At 38.1% G+C, this 16,445-nt stretch overlaps 2 protein-coding genes across 2 annotated transcripts; one reads left to right on the top strand and one right to left on the bottom strand.

Annotated features, from left to right (window-relative positions):
- Positions 1-1,069: 1,069 nt before the first annotated feature.
- Positions 1,070-1,372, bottom strand: LOC110569961 (ATP synthase subunit f, mitochondrial-like). The gene has a single exon (XM_044920757.1). It carries the CDS (start codon positions 1,370-1,372, stop codon positions 1,070-1,072), a length of 303 nt encoding a protein of 100 aa, XP_044776692.1.
- Positions 1,373-3,195: 1,823 nt separating this feature from the next.
- Positions 3,196-14,648, top strand: FAM240B (family with sequence similarity 240 member B). The gene is made up of 2 exons (XM_044920726.1): positions 3,196-3,344; positions 14,555-14,648. Exons 1-2 carry the CDS (start codon positions 3,202-3,204, stop codon positions 14,646-14,648), a joined length of 237 nt encoding a protein of 78 aa, XP_044776661.1. The 5' UTR covers positions 3,196-3,201.
- The last annotated feature ends 1,797 nt before the right edge of the window (positions 14,649-16,445 follow it).

The raw sequence follows: 16,445 nt of genomic DNA, 5'->3' as shown, positions 1-16,445 counted from the left end.
CAGAGATAATAGCAACAGAGAGACTAACCAACAAGGGTGGTATCCCATGCTCAGGTACAGAGGCAGGGAAGGGGCTACACAAAGAAACTCATTAAAAGGAAGCAGACAGAGAGAAAGTGAAATAGTTCAAGATGCCCTGCAGGGAGAGCACAATGAAGAGGTTTTGAGAAAAGCTAAAGAAGAAAAAAAACAACAACATAGGGCCAAAGCTGCAGATAGAGAATGCATCCCTTAAGAAGGGCAACGAGGGAGCCCTCAGACTTCATCCATCCAAAAGTCATCCTTCCTTTGGCCAGCACAGTTTTCGACTCCTTCTTGAATGAGGTGTCTCTACAGATAACCCCAGTGCCCACCACACTCTATCACTCCAGTCCCGTAGCTTCACTCCTGCATGACGCCTGCCTGGTCACTGAGAGTATCTAAATTCATGACTCTTCCTGAAGTCCTTCCAAAGGTCACAGCCCCAAAAGTGCTTCCTAACCCAAAGGGAACAGGACGAAGAACCAGCATATATCAGATTCTTCAGGGCCTGCTGCCTGATTTCTTTGGGCTCACCCTGATTTAATTTATTCCTTTAGTATATGGACACCACACTGCTTTCATCTGTTTCTCTTAACCTAGCTCATAATTATGCAACATAGTGTCTGCTAGAATAAATCTTCCTTCCATATCTTCACCCCAAATGAGGTGAATGTGAAATGACACAATGATGTGAGTAATCTTTGTGTCTGCGTAGGCTTCTTTTTTTTTTTTAATAAAAAATTATTTATAAAAAAATGTTAATTCTAAATTTCAAGAAAAAAAATTCCAGTGAGTACCTGTGTAGCCAAACTGTCCTTTCTCTGAATACTGAATATCTAATATGAACTTAAAATGTTTAGGAGCATTTTGTAATAAAGGAATGTGTGAATAAGTCATGCATTACTTTTGGTCTACTTAAGTTTCAAGTTTGCAAGTTTTCCTGTTCTAAGCAAGCACTATTTTCTTTTTTTTACCAGTCATTTTTTATTGGATGTTAATTCTGAATTAGAATATGAAAGGATTCAAGGGTGCCAGGCAAAGGTCATGGTCAGGAATGCCGAATGTGCCTCCACACTGGCCCTTGTCGGTGGTACTTGTGTAGCCACTCCCGTTTGAGTTCCTTGTAACGTCGATAGTAGTTGAAAAGTGCATAAACTGCCAGCACCATAGAAATCCCAGCAACGCCCCCTTTCTTCACATTGACATACTTGTTGTAATACCGGTAGTAACCTCTTGGAAATGCTCCAGCAATGCCCTTAGGGGTGAAATCCCTAATCAGTATCCAGCTGGGCAGCTCTCCTAGTTTCACACCCATGAGCTTCTTCTCCTTCACTGGTACGACTGATGCCATCCTGGAGTCACAAGCACTATTTTCTTATCTAACATTTATACAGGTAGAGTCACATGAGGAAAATGAGAAAACTTAAGACACCTCTGCAGCTTGAACTGAATCCATAAGAAACCTAATTGCTATAGAGGAACACACACCTACACTCTAGTTCTATGAATGCTGGTATATATTTTTAACCACTCTTTTACTATTGAGTGACTGAGAATTTATTAGAATTCTGTGCACTGAATCCATTAGCCTGAGGAATAAAATAAGTGGGAAATATGCTCTTAAAAGATGGAGCATGTGCTATCTCCGGGTTGGAGCTTCAGAACTCAAGTAGGACTTAGAGAAAACCTGGAGAGGCTCTCTAGGGCACAACACCAGCCTCCTGAGACTGCAGAAGGCCAAAAAGCTGGAGCACGTCCCCAACTCAGAAAGTGCAAAAGTCACCCTCCAGACCTTCCCTCAGCATCTGGGATATTTCAGACAGGCTATTGGCAATTCCAGGCCAGCTCTTTTTAGAAAAAAAAATTAACTTGACAGGCGTCATTTAATTTAATTTAATGGAGAATAACTAAGAACCTATTATATGTTTCAAGATATCAAAAACAATAGCAAAACAGTAAGGTCCAGGTCCTTTCTAATCTCCAGTCAGGGCCAAAGCTCTTCTCTGAGCAGGTGCTCACCAGCAGTCAGAGAAAGATCTTTTCTGCTGTCCTTTGCATCCACTGCCTGCCACAGCCACTAGGATCTAGAAAATGGGCAATGTTCACATAAGAAGTGAACATTTTTGAGTATTAAACATGTGCACTTTCATGGGACACACACACATGCCACACAAGCTTGCTCTGGACGTGGCCATTTCCAGATATGGTGATCATTTCTTGTGATGAGAATCTCAGAGCCAAGAGTATCCACTTTGAAAATGGATAGACCTAGGTTCAAATTCCCACCATTCCATGTTCAGTTATAAGGATATAGGCAAATTCTATTTCTCAGTTTCCTCATCTGAACAATGAATGTAGAATCACCCAGCTCCCAGAGTTGTAGGAAGGATCAAATGCAAGTGTGTATACAAGGCCTATCACATATTACGTGTTCAATAAATGGTAAAGGTTATTGTTCTTCTGTGAGGAAAGATGGAAAGAGCATAACATCTGTTGATTACCTATTTGCCATATATTGTGTTTAGAGCTTCTGCACGTACATTTCATTTTGTATACATACACAAACAACAGTGAAGTAACTGTTAAGGATCATTTCTTTAAGTTAAAATCTTAACTATCATACAAATATAAAATGAACATGAGTCAAATATTTTATTTAATTTATTAATGAGAAAACTAGTAAGATATTACAATTAATTCAAAAAGAATAAAAAAAACATATGTAGGCTATCACGAATACTGAAGTGAATTTAGAAGTAGATTAAAATTGCTTGGTATCCACACGGCTATCAGTTGCATTCCCCTAGACAAAATTTATTTGAATCTCTATGTTCAAGAATCATTTGCATTACTATATTTTTTTCCATAATTTCAGAGTTGTAAAGTAGCTCAAATACAATAAAAGGGGCAGGCCCCCTGTAGAATCAGATAATCTGTAAGGGTTATTAGACATCCTTTTTATTTTTGTTCATCTCCATTTTTTTACTATATTTTCTGACAGAACCATTATTATTCCCATTTGCAATTGAGGAAACAAAATCATGGTGACTGTGCAATTTCTCTACAGTCACCAAAGGTGTAAATGGCAGGGGCTGGATTCTAACTCACCTTTCATCACTCCAAAATCAGAGTGGCTTTATTTGAAGAACTGGGATTTTTTTTTCTTTTGTCTTTCAGGGGATGAACAATCAATATATCCGTCGGGAAGTCTTCTGCTGTGAAACTTGTCGTGAGCTCAAAAGCTTCTGGGAAAATGAAATTAGCAAACAGACTTGTTACAGGGAACTGGAGGAAGATCGTCAGGGAAAGAGCGCCCTGAGAAAGTATATGGATTATTTCTCTACTACTTTTTAAGTTAGATTTCTGTAGAAATATACCAGATGTGAAGATGAGAGACCGAATTACTGTCATTATCACTGTTCTAAGAATACAAATATTCAATATGGTATGGTAAAGTCAATGACGCCATGAGAACAAAGGAAAACAAGACCTGGAAGAAGTTTATTACATTCACAGGTCTCAGAGGAAGGGTCACCACATACCATGCAGGGCCACAGAGGAAGCACCAGGTCTCGCCCAGGTGTCAAAAGACAGAAACATGGTGAACATCTAAGCCAGAACTTTTATTGGAGCTTCTGAACAAAAGGCAAGGCAGAGTAAACAGTTTAGTATTCGATAATTTGAATAATCCCAGAGGGCTTTGGGCTATAGATGTGGTTCCTAGTTGTCTGGTACCTGGCCCTGGGATGATCTAGGGAAGGGGAAATATGGCTTCATGTGTGAGAGTTAGAGGTGTTTGGGGTCCCAGACTCAGGATTGGTTGACATGCTCACAGCAAGCCTTTTAATATCTCTAAGAAAAGGCTAGTCCTTTCCAAGACCATCTTAAGATGTCAAAACATCATAAAGTATAGCAAATTCAATACATAATTAATTCATCTACTCATTCAGTCTTACCACCACCTATACCAGGGGTTTTCAACCTAACACTATTGATATTTAGGGCCAGATAATTCTTTAGGGGGAGGGGGCTGTCCTGTGCTTTGTAAGATGTTTAGCAGCATCCCTCAAAATGTTGCAGTCCAGTAGGACTCCCCTACCCATTATGACAACAAAAATATCTGCTGACATTACCAAATATCCCCTAGAGGGCAAAGTCACCCCTTATTGAGAACCAGTGACTTATAGATAAGGATGAGCCTTTTTATATATAAATAAAAATGAGGTTCTATTATTTATATCTTGATAAACTGAAAAAATTTTTTCCTCACCTCTCCTCTGTTGCAATCCCCAGCATATGAGGTACACTAAACTCCAAGGTTAGGTCAAAAGATATATGTAAGTATAAAAGATCTCACATCTAGGATGATATATATTAATATTCTTGGAAGAAGGAAAATGTGGTCTTCCTCTCTTTGGCAACTAAACATGATACTCTTGCAGAAGGAATCTGCTGAAGGGGAGCATATACTTATGTGAGGTCACATGTGTCAACATCACTCTGAATAAAAGAGTCAGCACCTGCCCTCACACGTGCAGAGCTTTGGAACAGACAGATCAACTCACCTTTTCAGAAGCTACCTGGGTTCTCTCTCCCTAAAATGGGAACAGCCCAGCTAGGCTATCTGTTTTGCTAAGGTGCCTACTTACAGTGGAGTGGCAGTTGAGTATTCTTCTAGTCACAAGGCACCATGCCTCCATGTTTCTGATCATGCTGAGCTGAAAACATGTGTAACTCACATGTGTTGAACCAACATTAACTTCTAAAAACCTTTATTAGCTCTGGAGGGGAAATAGCTTCTCTCCATAGCCAAAGAAGAGCTCTGCCACCATTCCAGCTACATTCCTGTTTATCCAGTGAGCAAAATCAGGCATTTCGACATGCAGGAGAGTCACATATTAGGGCATCCAGTCCTGGTGATTCCAGGGGAGTGAGGAAAGTCAGTTGTGTGGTTCCTGCCTTCTTCCGCCCTCCAAGCCTTGGCCCACAAACCCACTGAGAGCCAAATCCCAGCATGAACTCTGTACATCTTCCCTTCCCTGAACTCTCAAGATAGGGAATTAAAAGCATAACTTGTAACAGCATTCTATTTTTATCAAAATATATACACAGCCTATCTGTATATACAAGAAAAAGATTAAAATAAAATGCACAAAGATACTAAGAGCAATTATTTTTGACTGGTGGAATGGCAGATTTTATGTGTATAAGCCCTCCTAGTTTTTCCAAAGTTTCTACAAGAATGCCCTGACATTTTGTAATTAGGCAAAATAAAATTATTAAAAAAACAACCAATTGCAAATGGTCCATAGAACAAATGCATTTACAAATAATTGAACATTTTTTTAATTTTAAAATAGATTAAACAAATAATTCTCCAGATTCCCATGGGCCCCAGAAATAACCCCTTCCAAGTTGGGGCAGTTTTCTCTCCCTTCTGTAACCAAGAGAGTAAATCTTCAAAATGTGCTCATCATGAAATATTTCATCATTGTGTCCCACAAATAAATGTTTAAAGATGTGACCAGAGCCTCTGCATTGAAAATCTTAAGGAGCAGGGGAGTAGAGGCAGCTTCCTGTGGTTCCCCACTCTGTTCTGGAGTCTCACTTGCCAGAACTATTTCCCTTAGCAACTATGAATAAAAAAACCAAAAGCTTTCTTATTTTGGTAAACAGTGAATGAAAACCTAGTGGTTTTGTCATGGTTTTTGCTAGATATCCCAGATTTATTTTCATACCAAAACCAGAATGTTGGAATATTTGTTTAAATCCTGCTGATCCGAGCAAACAGTTTGGAACAGAATAATAGTGTACCTTCCAACATACACTTGCAGACCAGTGGCCTATACCTCCCCATACTCCATATGCATAAGTACACACTCCCAACATACATACATAATACTCACACTCTTTTTTATTCTGCTTTCCACTTATAAAAGGCAAATTCAAGCCACCGTGCAATACAGAAATGTTCTAAGTGAACTAGAAGACAAAAACCCTAAATTTTTCCACCAACCCCTTTGCTGATAGAACAAAATCAATATTGCTTTATGCTCTTCTCTGCTGGTCTGACCAGCAAGACTTGTGCCAAAGCTGGGTGGAGTGGAAACAGGTGCTTTGCCATGGACATGCTTGTTAGCACACTCCTGCAGATTCACTGACAGAGGAATTCAGCCCAAGCTGCAGAGCATCTATTTACCCTGGTAACTGAGGTACCTGGCAGAGGCCTTGGAGGTGAGATCATGAAGGAAGGTGAGTGACCCCAGAACTAGAAACCCCGTATTTTCTCTGAGCCAGAAAGAAGCAGCACAACAGGAATAGGATTGGTCCATAAAGAAGTTGAAAACTGTTTGCAAATAACTGATGGAGACCATTTGAGAATAATCAAATGCATTGTAGGTATGACGACCAACCTCCTGGTTTTGGGGACAGCCCAGGTATACACCTATCATTTTGTTACAATTACAGATTATAATTTTCCCTTTTACTTTAAAAGTATTTCAGTTTAGATGATAAATTATATGGACATGTAAGTCTAAATGATCAGCCTGTAACTATAACTGAGAAACTGTGCAGTGTTTATATATTAAAAAAAATCGTGGTTTAGTATAAGATGTATGGTCTTCAAAATACCTCTTCAGAATTAAACAGAATTCACAGCATCAGGTAGACATAAAATCTGGTGGACTTGAGTGGGGAAAGGGGTTTATCAAACCTCACTTCAAGACCACTCACCTCCCTCTGCGTGATTCCTGCTTATCAGTTATGTCAGTCAGGATGCTTTCAGCTGCAGGTAACAAAATAACCAGCTCATAATCTCCTAGCCAGATGAAATCATTATTTCAAACTTGTTATAAAATAAGATTTAGTCTAAAAAGAACACCAGTGAGAAAAAATTTAGATTTTTCATTCAAACTGAGGGTGGGCAATGAGATTGGCAAGCTGACTTGGTCTGATCATTATGCCAAGGTTGTCAGCCTGTGTTGGTTGTTGCAGCTCTGTCCCACAATCAGGCCAGTGAGTTGCAGGTCACAAAGAAACCAGGATCAGGCCCATTTCTCCTTAATTAGGAAAAACTACTATAAAGGCATGTCTGTTATCCTACTGGAAGAGAAGTGGCAAAACCACTTTCATATTCAAACAAAAGTACAGAGATTGTAATCGGATCTGAAATGGGAGATCAAGAACTCAATAAACTATAAACTCTTTGATGACAGGGATTATTTTACTACTCTTCTTTACATATGGTAGTAACCACAGAAGTGTTCTATTCAGAGCTCCTTCAGGATAGCTTGCAATGGGGCACATAGCTGACTGAGAACTCCAGCTGCCACCTTCTGGATCCATCACTGAGCTTGAGCTGAGGCCGAACTTAACCCTGACTGCTCCTAGCCATGACTGAGCATGGCAGAGGAAACTAGTTCTGGGGAGTTCCTGCATGATAGGGCTCCTCTGCTGGGCAACTTGTCCAGGGCCTCCCCATCAACCCAGCCCAAGCTTTTTTAGTACTGTGCTGTGGGGTGGAGCTCTTCCTACCCACGTTTTTTTCCCTCCCTCTCCTTCCACAGGGATCAGGCCAGCATGGAAGTCTGAAGGCTGTCCTGACCGCTTCAGTTCACTCTCCACCTTTATTTTTCATGGGTGATTCCTCTGAGTCTGCTTCTTGGAGGATCCAAATTGACACATAAATTTAGTGCCTTGCACATGATAGAAAAAAATCTAATTTTGTGCCCAATTGCTCTTCATTGGTTCCCAGTAAGGACATCACAATTCTAGTTTAAGAATCTCAGAAAAAAAATCATGCTTTCTAGTCAAACCCCATACTTACCAGGGAGAATCTGTGTTCCTATATATTAACTACAACTCCTGCACAAATCAGATGAGTCTAGAATAATAAATAGTAAATATTGTTTGGTCTCCATTAGAAAAGTGAGGTCAGTATTTGTAGGCTTAAGGGAAAATATTATCTTCAAGCTTCAAACACCAGTTGTATTGCTCCTCCACTGTATCTCAGTCTGTACACCAATGTTTAAGCATTACCTTTCTCATATTGACCTTCCTTACTACAAAATAAAAAGTCTGTATATGCACTTATATTCACCAGTTTACTGAGAACCCAAGATAAATGGAAGCAACACAGTGATAAATAATGTCGATCAAAAAGGGGCAGCAAGCAGTCTAAATATTCAGAAAACAAGATTTAAAGAGAACTTGGGTAGATAGAGTCCTAAATCCTTTACCATCTGGCAATAAATACTGTTATAGCTGTTATAAAAAGTGGATAAATGTGTCATGAACTCCAGATTGCTAAGCTCTGTTCCTAGAATAAATTCATCATTCCAAATGCATTAATTTGGTGAGAAGCAGAGGGCAAGATTTGATGGGTATGAGATTTATTGGGGGAAAACCTGTGAGAGAGAAATGGGGAGGAAGTTGTGATGTGCTAATAAATGTTTAAAAACTGGCTCTCTGTGGAAATAAAAATGTACATGTGTGTATACATACGTAAGTTTATCATAAATTTCACAGGTATAAAGGATGTGTAGCACACAATTTACAAATATTAAGAAAATATACAGTGATCTTTATTATAAATTCCATATAGCTAACTGATTTTCATAGTATGCTTTTATTGGTTTAAGCCAACCTCTTTCATCTACAGCCAATCTATAGTTGCAATTCAGCCATGATTTGACAAAATTGGACAACAAATACTTAATTACTATTAATTTAACAAATAAGTCAGATCAAGGATAGTTTTCTAGTACTGAAAGAATATTTACACAATTTATATGTACGTATTTATTTATTTGTTTGATATTTACAATGTAATAGCTATAGACACAGTACACTTCTAAATTTAATCTGCGTTATTAAAAATTTTATCTCCATCACTTTAGAAGTCTAGATGAGGGGGCATGTAGTCTTTGTTGCAACTACTCAACTCTGTCATTGTTGTGTGAAAGCAGCCATGGACAATATGTAAACAAAGGGTCAGGACTGTATTTCAATGAAACTTTATTTATTTACAAACACAGGCAGCTGGCCAGATTTATAGTGTTTGCCAACATCCATGTTGTAAATGGTTTATTTCAAGCTACTGATGTGACATCAGTGAAGGTGAGTTGAGAAGGCAGCGGCTCCCCATCATATAGTAATTTCACCATATAAATTTAATAGGCCTAAATAACCTAAAGAGCATAGATTATTGTAAAATGCAGTAAAATAACTAGAAAGTGATGAATTTCACATAGTTATGACTGTTTTTAATATAATTAAAAATTAATATAATTAATATAACACTAAATTAATAATCTTAATAAATTTAATAGATTAAAATTAATTTAATTGTAATTTTATAATTTACTCTTAATAATGTTTATATTTAATAACTAGCTTAAAAAAATCCCTAAAAAATTAATAATTGTCCTCACAAACTAATAGCACACCACTAGGAAGAGCCAGAGAAGCTAAGGAGAGTCATCAAATTGTGATACAGGTCTGACCTCCATGAAAGAGGAAGGGAAGAATGTGGAACTGGGTTAGGCAGCAGGGCAAGCCTCATAAAGTTTTGGCCAGACTAATGGGACGTCCTTGAGCCAAAGGCAACTGTTCAAAGAAGCTCTGCATCTTGCAGAGAGAGGCCTGCTTTAGTACCTTTGCTGTGCTCAGTCACCAGCTGAGAGGAGCCCAAGAAAAGTTTGGCCGTGGTGCAAACGCTTGGGGCAGATGTAGATGGGAAGTAGTTGCAGATGGGAAGTCAGCTATGCTCCCCACAGCAGCATCTCTGAGTGGCGCTTTTTCATGCCCACTATATCCAGGAAAAGCTAAAGCCCCTTTAAGTAGTGAATGAGTTCACATTATATTAAGAAGTTCAGGTCTTGATTCAACAGTCTTACACAATTCACAGCATTCACCATAGCACAGACCTGTACCTCTGAAACAAATAATACATTATATGTTAAAAAAAGAGAAGATAGTGGGAAGGGAAAAATGAAGGGGGGGAAATCAGAGGGGGAGATGAACCATGAAAGACTATGGACTCTGAGAAACAAACTGAGGGTTCTAGAGGGGAGGGGGGGTGGGGGATGGGTTAGCCTGGTGATGGATATTAAAGAGGGCACATACTGAATGGAGCACTGGATGTTAGACGAAAACAATCATGGAACACTACATTAAAACTAATGATGTAATGTATGGTGATTAACATAGCATAATAAAATTTTTAAAAAAAGAAGTTCATCAAGTTCCATGAAATACACAGATAGCAATTTATTTAAAAATAGCCATTAGTGAACTTTAAAAGATCTCAGTGACAAACGTCATGTGCATTTGGAGGCAGACTTAGTTAAAGAACCTTTCAGAGATCCTTAATGAGGGGAACCTGTGAGCCTGGAGGTTGGTTACAAGTTAAAATACAAGATGCATAATTTATAAGCATAATGAAGAAATACAACTTATGAAAATTACTAATAGGTGGATATCAACAGGCCATATAAGCTCAATAAATCATCACTTCCTAAGTAAAGTGTGCAAAGAGCTATGAGACAGTTGCCTGCTTATGAGAGAGCAGCCATCCCATGTTTTACCTTACCTTTCAAACAAGCAAACTGTTATTTTTATGTCCATCACTTTAATTTAATTTGAGGTAGAATGAGGATATAACCAATGTTTTAACATTATTCCCCATATCCCTAATTCTTCTCTCAATACTTCAACTTTCAATCCTTGGTTGCTAATGTGCCTAAGCAACAACTATACCTAACAACAGGCCGACGCTCCAGATTCTTTACATTCTTTCCTGGGCCTGTAATTGAGCAGAGTTTTAAGTGAGAAGCTGCCAGGAGTGGAATAGTAATAGGCGCCTAAAGCCTTCAAAATATTTATACCCTCTAACTTACTTGCCTCTAGGAATCTCTCCAAGGAAAATAGATGGGTATATGAAAAGAGTATTAAGTATTATTATACTCATTTTAGGGTTATTTATAAGAGTGAAAAATTAAGGTTGAAGCCAACTTTTTAAAAATCCTTCTTCGTATATTCTGATTTTCCTGCCGTAAGCATGCATTACTTTGCTTTAGCAGTGTTATAAACTGAATTGTATCCCCTCGAATTCATGTTAAAGTCCTAACCCCCAGTACCTCAGAGTGTGACTATATTTGGTTATAGGGCCTTTAAAAGAGGTAACTTGGTTAAAATGAGACCTTTAGTGTGGGCATAATCCAATTTGATTGATGTTCTTATAAGAAGAGGAGATTAGGATGCACAAAGGGACACCAGGAATGCACACACACCCAGAGGAAAGGCCACATGAGAATGAAGCAAGAAGGCCATCTGCAAGCAAAGGAGAGAGACATTGGGAGAAACCAAATCCACTGATACCTTGATCTAGGACTTCCAGCCTCCAGAGCTATGAGAAAATAAGTTTCTGTTGTTTAAGACCCCCAGTCTCTGGTATTTTCTTATGGCAGTTTTAGCGAACTAATAACATTTACCCAATCTTTCCATTTTGGTTATTTTTATATTTATGAAATGAACACAAGTGCATATATATATATATATTTTTTAATTCAAGTATCACAAAAGGACATATAATTAGTAGTGAGTACCCTTCTTACTTAGACTCTTGAGGGAAAGCTGATATCAAGCTTCTTGTATATCTTTCTCCAAAGCTTCAATTTGAATAAGCAAATAAATATGTGAACTATATTTTTATGCAAAATGAGACTATACTATCTTCACTAAACTGCACCTTGTTTTTTTAACTTACCTAGAAGTTTTTCTATGTAAGCACATGCAGTTTTTCTTTAATGTTTTCCATTATGAGGATGTTAACAATTGGTTTAACCAATCACATCAAAGAACACTTTAGGTTGTTTTTCATTTTCTGGCTTCACAAACAATGTTGTAATAAGAATACTTACACATACATTTTTGCATACATGGATAAGAATTATGGAGTAAGTTCATAAAAATGAAAATGTTAAGTCAAAACATGAGTTCCCTGTTGTTGTTGTTGTTGTTTAATTTTGACTTCTTGACTTCTTGTCTTGCAAAGATATTGTATTAATTTAAACTCCCACCCTGAGTGACTATCTCCATAGTTGCTCACACTGTGTGTTGTTCAACTCTTAATCATTGTTAATCTGACAGGTGAAAAATGGCATCTCACTGTTTTAAACTGAATTTAATTAATTATAAGTTTGGTTGAGACCTTTTTATATGCATAGGAAACAGCTGGATTTTTTCTTCTGGTACAGCCATTTTATATCCTCTGCCCATTTTACTATACATTTTCTTTTTCTCAAGTGATTTATAAGCACCATGCATTTCTTTTCATGTGTATATACAGTTCTATGAATTTTGACAGATGCTTAGAGTCATGTAATTACCACAATCAAGATATAGTAAGTTCCATCACTCTGAAAAATCCCCTTATGTTGCTCCTTTGTGGTCAATTCCTCCACCAATTTCCAATCCCTGGCAACCACTGATCTGTTCTTTATCCCTATACTTTTGCTTTTTCCAGAATTCCATAAATGAAGTATATAGTATGTAGTCTTTTGAGTCTAGCTTTTTTCACTCAGCAAAATGTATTTGGGATTAATTATTGTTGTGTATATCAGTTGTCTATTCCTTATACTTGCTGAGTATTACTCTGTTGTGTGGACATATCATAGTTTGGTGATCCACTCCCCACTTGAAGGACATTTAGATCATTTCTAGTTTTTGATGATTATGAATAAAACTGCTGTAAACATTTGCATGCAGATTTCTGTGGAACATAAGTCTCCATTTCTCTTGAGTCAATATCCACGATTAAGATTGCTGGGTCATATGGTAAATGCCAAACTATTTTCCCAAATGACTATACCATTTTGCATTTCCACCACAATGTAAAAGAGTTCCAGTTACTCAGAATCCTGACCAACACTTGATTTGACTTTTGTTATAAGTGTTTTTTACATTTTGTTGGGGTTTTTTTGGGAAGAGGGGATTAAGAGGGGACTTTTTTTCTTGTTTTTCTTTTTTCTTTTGGTCATTCTTTGAGGTTAGTGTTACCTCATTGTAGTTTTAATTTTCATTTTCCTAGTTATGTTAAGCATTACTTTTATGTGTTTATTTGCCATCCATACAACTTCCTTGGTAAAATGTTCAAATTTTTTGCCCATTACATTGTTTATTTTCTTAACATTTAGTTTGAACTTTATATATTCTAGAAACAAGTCCCTTAACAGGTAAGTGATTTGCAAATATGTGCTCCATTTATGGCTTGATTTTTATTCTCTTCTACAGTGTCTCACAGAACAAATTTTTAATTTTGATAAAGACCGAAATTTTTTTTCTATGAATCATGCTTTTTGTGTTGAATCTAAGAATTTTTTTCCTTAACCCAAGGGAAATAATGAAGATATTATTTTGTGGGGTTTTTTTTTTTCTAGAAGTCTTAGTCTTACATTTTATATTTAGATCTATGATCCATTTTGAGTTAATTTTATGTAAGATGTGGAGTATGGATTGAAGTCCATTTCTTTTTAAAGATTTCATCCATTTATTTGAGAGAGAGAGAGCAGAGAGCACAAGTGGGGAGAGGTGAGGAGAGGGGCAGAGGGAGAGGGAGAAGCAGACTCCACACTGAGCAGAGAGCCCCATGTGGGGTTCGATCCCAGGACCCCGAGATTATGACCCAAGTTGAAGGCAGACATTTAATCGACTGAGCCACCCAGGAGCCCCTAAAGTCCATTTTTTAAAATACGAGTGTATGATGCTCCAGCACCATTTGTTTAAAAAAAAAATCTTTCCTCCATTGAGTTGCCTTTGTCTCTGTCAACAATCAATTAGCTGTATTTGGGTATATTTATTTCTGGACTCTGTTCTTTTATTATTATTATTTTTAAAGATTTTATTTATTTATTTGACAGAGAGAGACACAGCGAGAGAGGCAACATAAGCAGGGGGAGTGGGTGAGGGAGAAGCAGGCTTCCGGCGGAGCAGGGAGCCCGATGTGGGGCTCGATCCCAGGATCCTGAGATCATGACCTGAGCTGAAGGCAGACGCTTAACGACTGAGCCACCCAGGCACCCCTCTGGACTCTGTTCTGTTCCATTGACCTATTTGTCAGTTCCTTCACCAGTGCCATGCTGTCTTGATTATGACAGCTTTATATTAAGTCACAGAATCAAATAATGTGAGTCTTCCAACTTTCTTCTTCAAAATTGTTCCTAATCTAGTTCTTCTGCCTTGCCATATAAAATTTAGAGTCAGCTTGTCGGTATCTACCAAAAGGTCTTGCTGGGATTTTGTTTGATGTTATATTGAATCCACACATCAGTTTAGGAAGGAACAAATTTATAAAACTATATATTCATAGACTTTGCTCATTTATCTATTGATTTTTTTTTCTTCACTAATTTGTAAAAGCCATTTGTTTCTCTTAAAAATATTTGTTAGAAGGAAAAAAAAAAAACAAACCTCAATTGGACCAACAGATATGGACAAAAAGCACTAACCATTTGCATTTTTCTCTCCTCAGGCTCAGAGAAGAATGGAAACAGAGACTGGAGAAAAGGCTGCAGATGCTGGACAATCCTGATGAGAAGAAAAAGCAGGCAAGCACAGTGGGCTGAGAGCTGCCTGCTTCATCCACTTCAAAGATAACAAGCCACCAAGGGCACTCTTCTAGGAGAAATATCTAACACCAAGCTATGTTGATTTACTAAGCAGGACACTATTCGATTTCCCATTTGTAAGGGATTTATATGTGAAACCTCCCCCTGTGCTAATGGGAGTTATTATCCAACTCAATCCTCTCTGCACAGGACAGAGTGACTGCCAAGGTGACAGGGAAGCTCGGGTTATTTAATATAAAAAGCTCTTAGAATTAACACTCCCCCGGTTTCAAAGATCCACGTAGTGTAATTTATTTCCACATTTTCTTTTCATTTTGAAATCTGAATGTTTTATCTAAGCTTACCAAAGGCAATGACCTGGATGGGAATTTGGTTTCCCTGGATCTTCTGGAAAAACAGAGTCAATCTTTTCTTCCTGTCCTGCTTTTTGTGAATACAGAAATGCAACTACTTTAAAAAATAAGGCTATTATTATAAAAAGAATAATTTATTAACAATACAGTTTGAAAATGAACTGAACTAAGTATCTTTCTCTTCTCTTCATATGAATTTTTTTTCTCATAAGCATCTTTAATTAGAAACATAAAACAAGATAATGCTTAATAAATTTGGTTGTTGTGCCCTCACTGGAGTGTGCCCTGTGTTAACTCCTTCACACCTGTCTTGGTTAGCTCTCTGGTGCTAGTGCAAGTGTCAGCTCCAGCTGCCCCCAGACACATTCTGGAATTTACGTCACCCTCACTGTAGTCTCTTCTCAGCTCCAGAGCATGACTGCAGGGCTGGGCAGGTTCTATCAGTCACAGTAACTAGGGTTCTTCAGTCCACAGAATCCTCTCTGGGGGGACAGGAACAGAGAGGGGAGCCCTGAGCACCAAGGAATGCAGATGGCCAGAGGGACCCAGGGAAGATAACCTGAGACAGTGCTGGGAAGGCTTCTGTCCCTCACTAATACCCTTGATAGCATAAACTGCTTCCCTTGGAAAACGAACAGTGCTTCTCACAGCTAAGAGAACCATGGGGTGGCCAGAGGGTTGGAGAGGTGATCCCACATCCCCACAGCTATAAGTTCTTATCCAGTTTGGATACAACATATAAACAGTAATCTACAGCTGAGAAAATCTGAGCAAAGTTTGGAAAAAGAGGCTAATAATAAAATACAATTTTAGTAAGGACAGAGAACCATGGGAATACATATCAGGTTACCTAACAATATAGAGCGGTCAGGGAAAGCCCCCTGGGAAACTGATGTTTAAGCTGAGACCTATAAAAATGAGTAAGGGTCCATCCAAGAAAAGAAAAGGGGTTGAATATCCTGGACACGGGAATAGCACATGTAAAGAGCCAAAGAGGAGCATGTTAACTGCAGAGCAGAGGTGGACTAGGGATCCACAAAGAGGTGAAAAACTGTGTTTGTGACACAGAATGAAGAGGTAACTTTTATAGGAGAGTAGATAGAGGCCCAGGCTAAAGATTCTGGACTGATCCACAGGGGAGCAGGGAGCCATTGACATGTTTTAAGGTGGAAGAATGAACTGATTAGACTTTCATTTTTAATTTTTTTCAAATTTTGTGATACACATACACACATTATATAATTTTATATAAGTGCATAAATCATTATATCATACAGGTTGGTATGCTTTTATTACATTTTTTATTAACTGTTTCTCCTTGTTTTCCCTGTCTTAACACTCTTCCCCCCCACCCTTTTTTCTGCATTCCCTACCATCAGCAATCCCTGTATCCCATAACCCATGTTAATAACCTGGTGTGAGTCCTCCTGTATTTTCCCAG

This window comes from Neomonachus schauinslandi, chromosome 13 (assembly GCF_002201575.2).
Source record: "Neomonachus schauinslandi chromosome 13, ASM220157v2, whole genome shotgun sequence".
Taxonomy (NCBI): Eukaryota; Metazoa; Chordata; class Mammalia; order Carnivora; family Phocidae; genus Neomonachus; species Neomonachus schauinslandi.
Note: the sequence above shows the minus strand (reverse complement) of the source record. Positions and strands in the feature narration are given on the sequence as shown.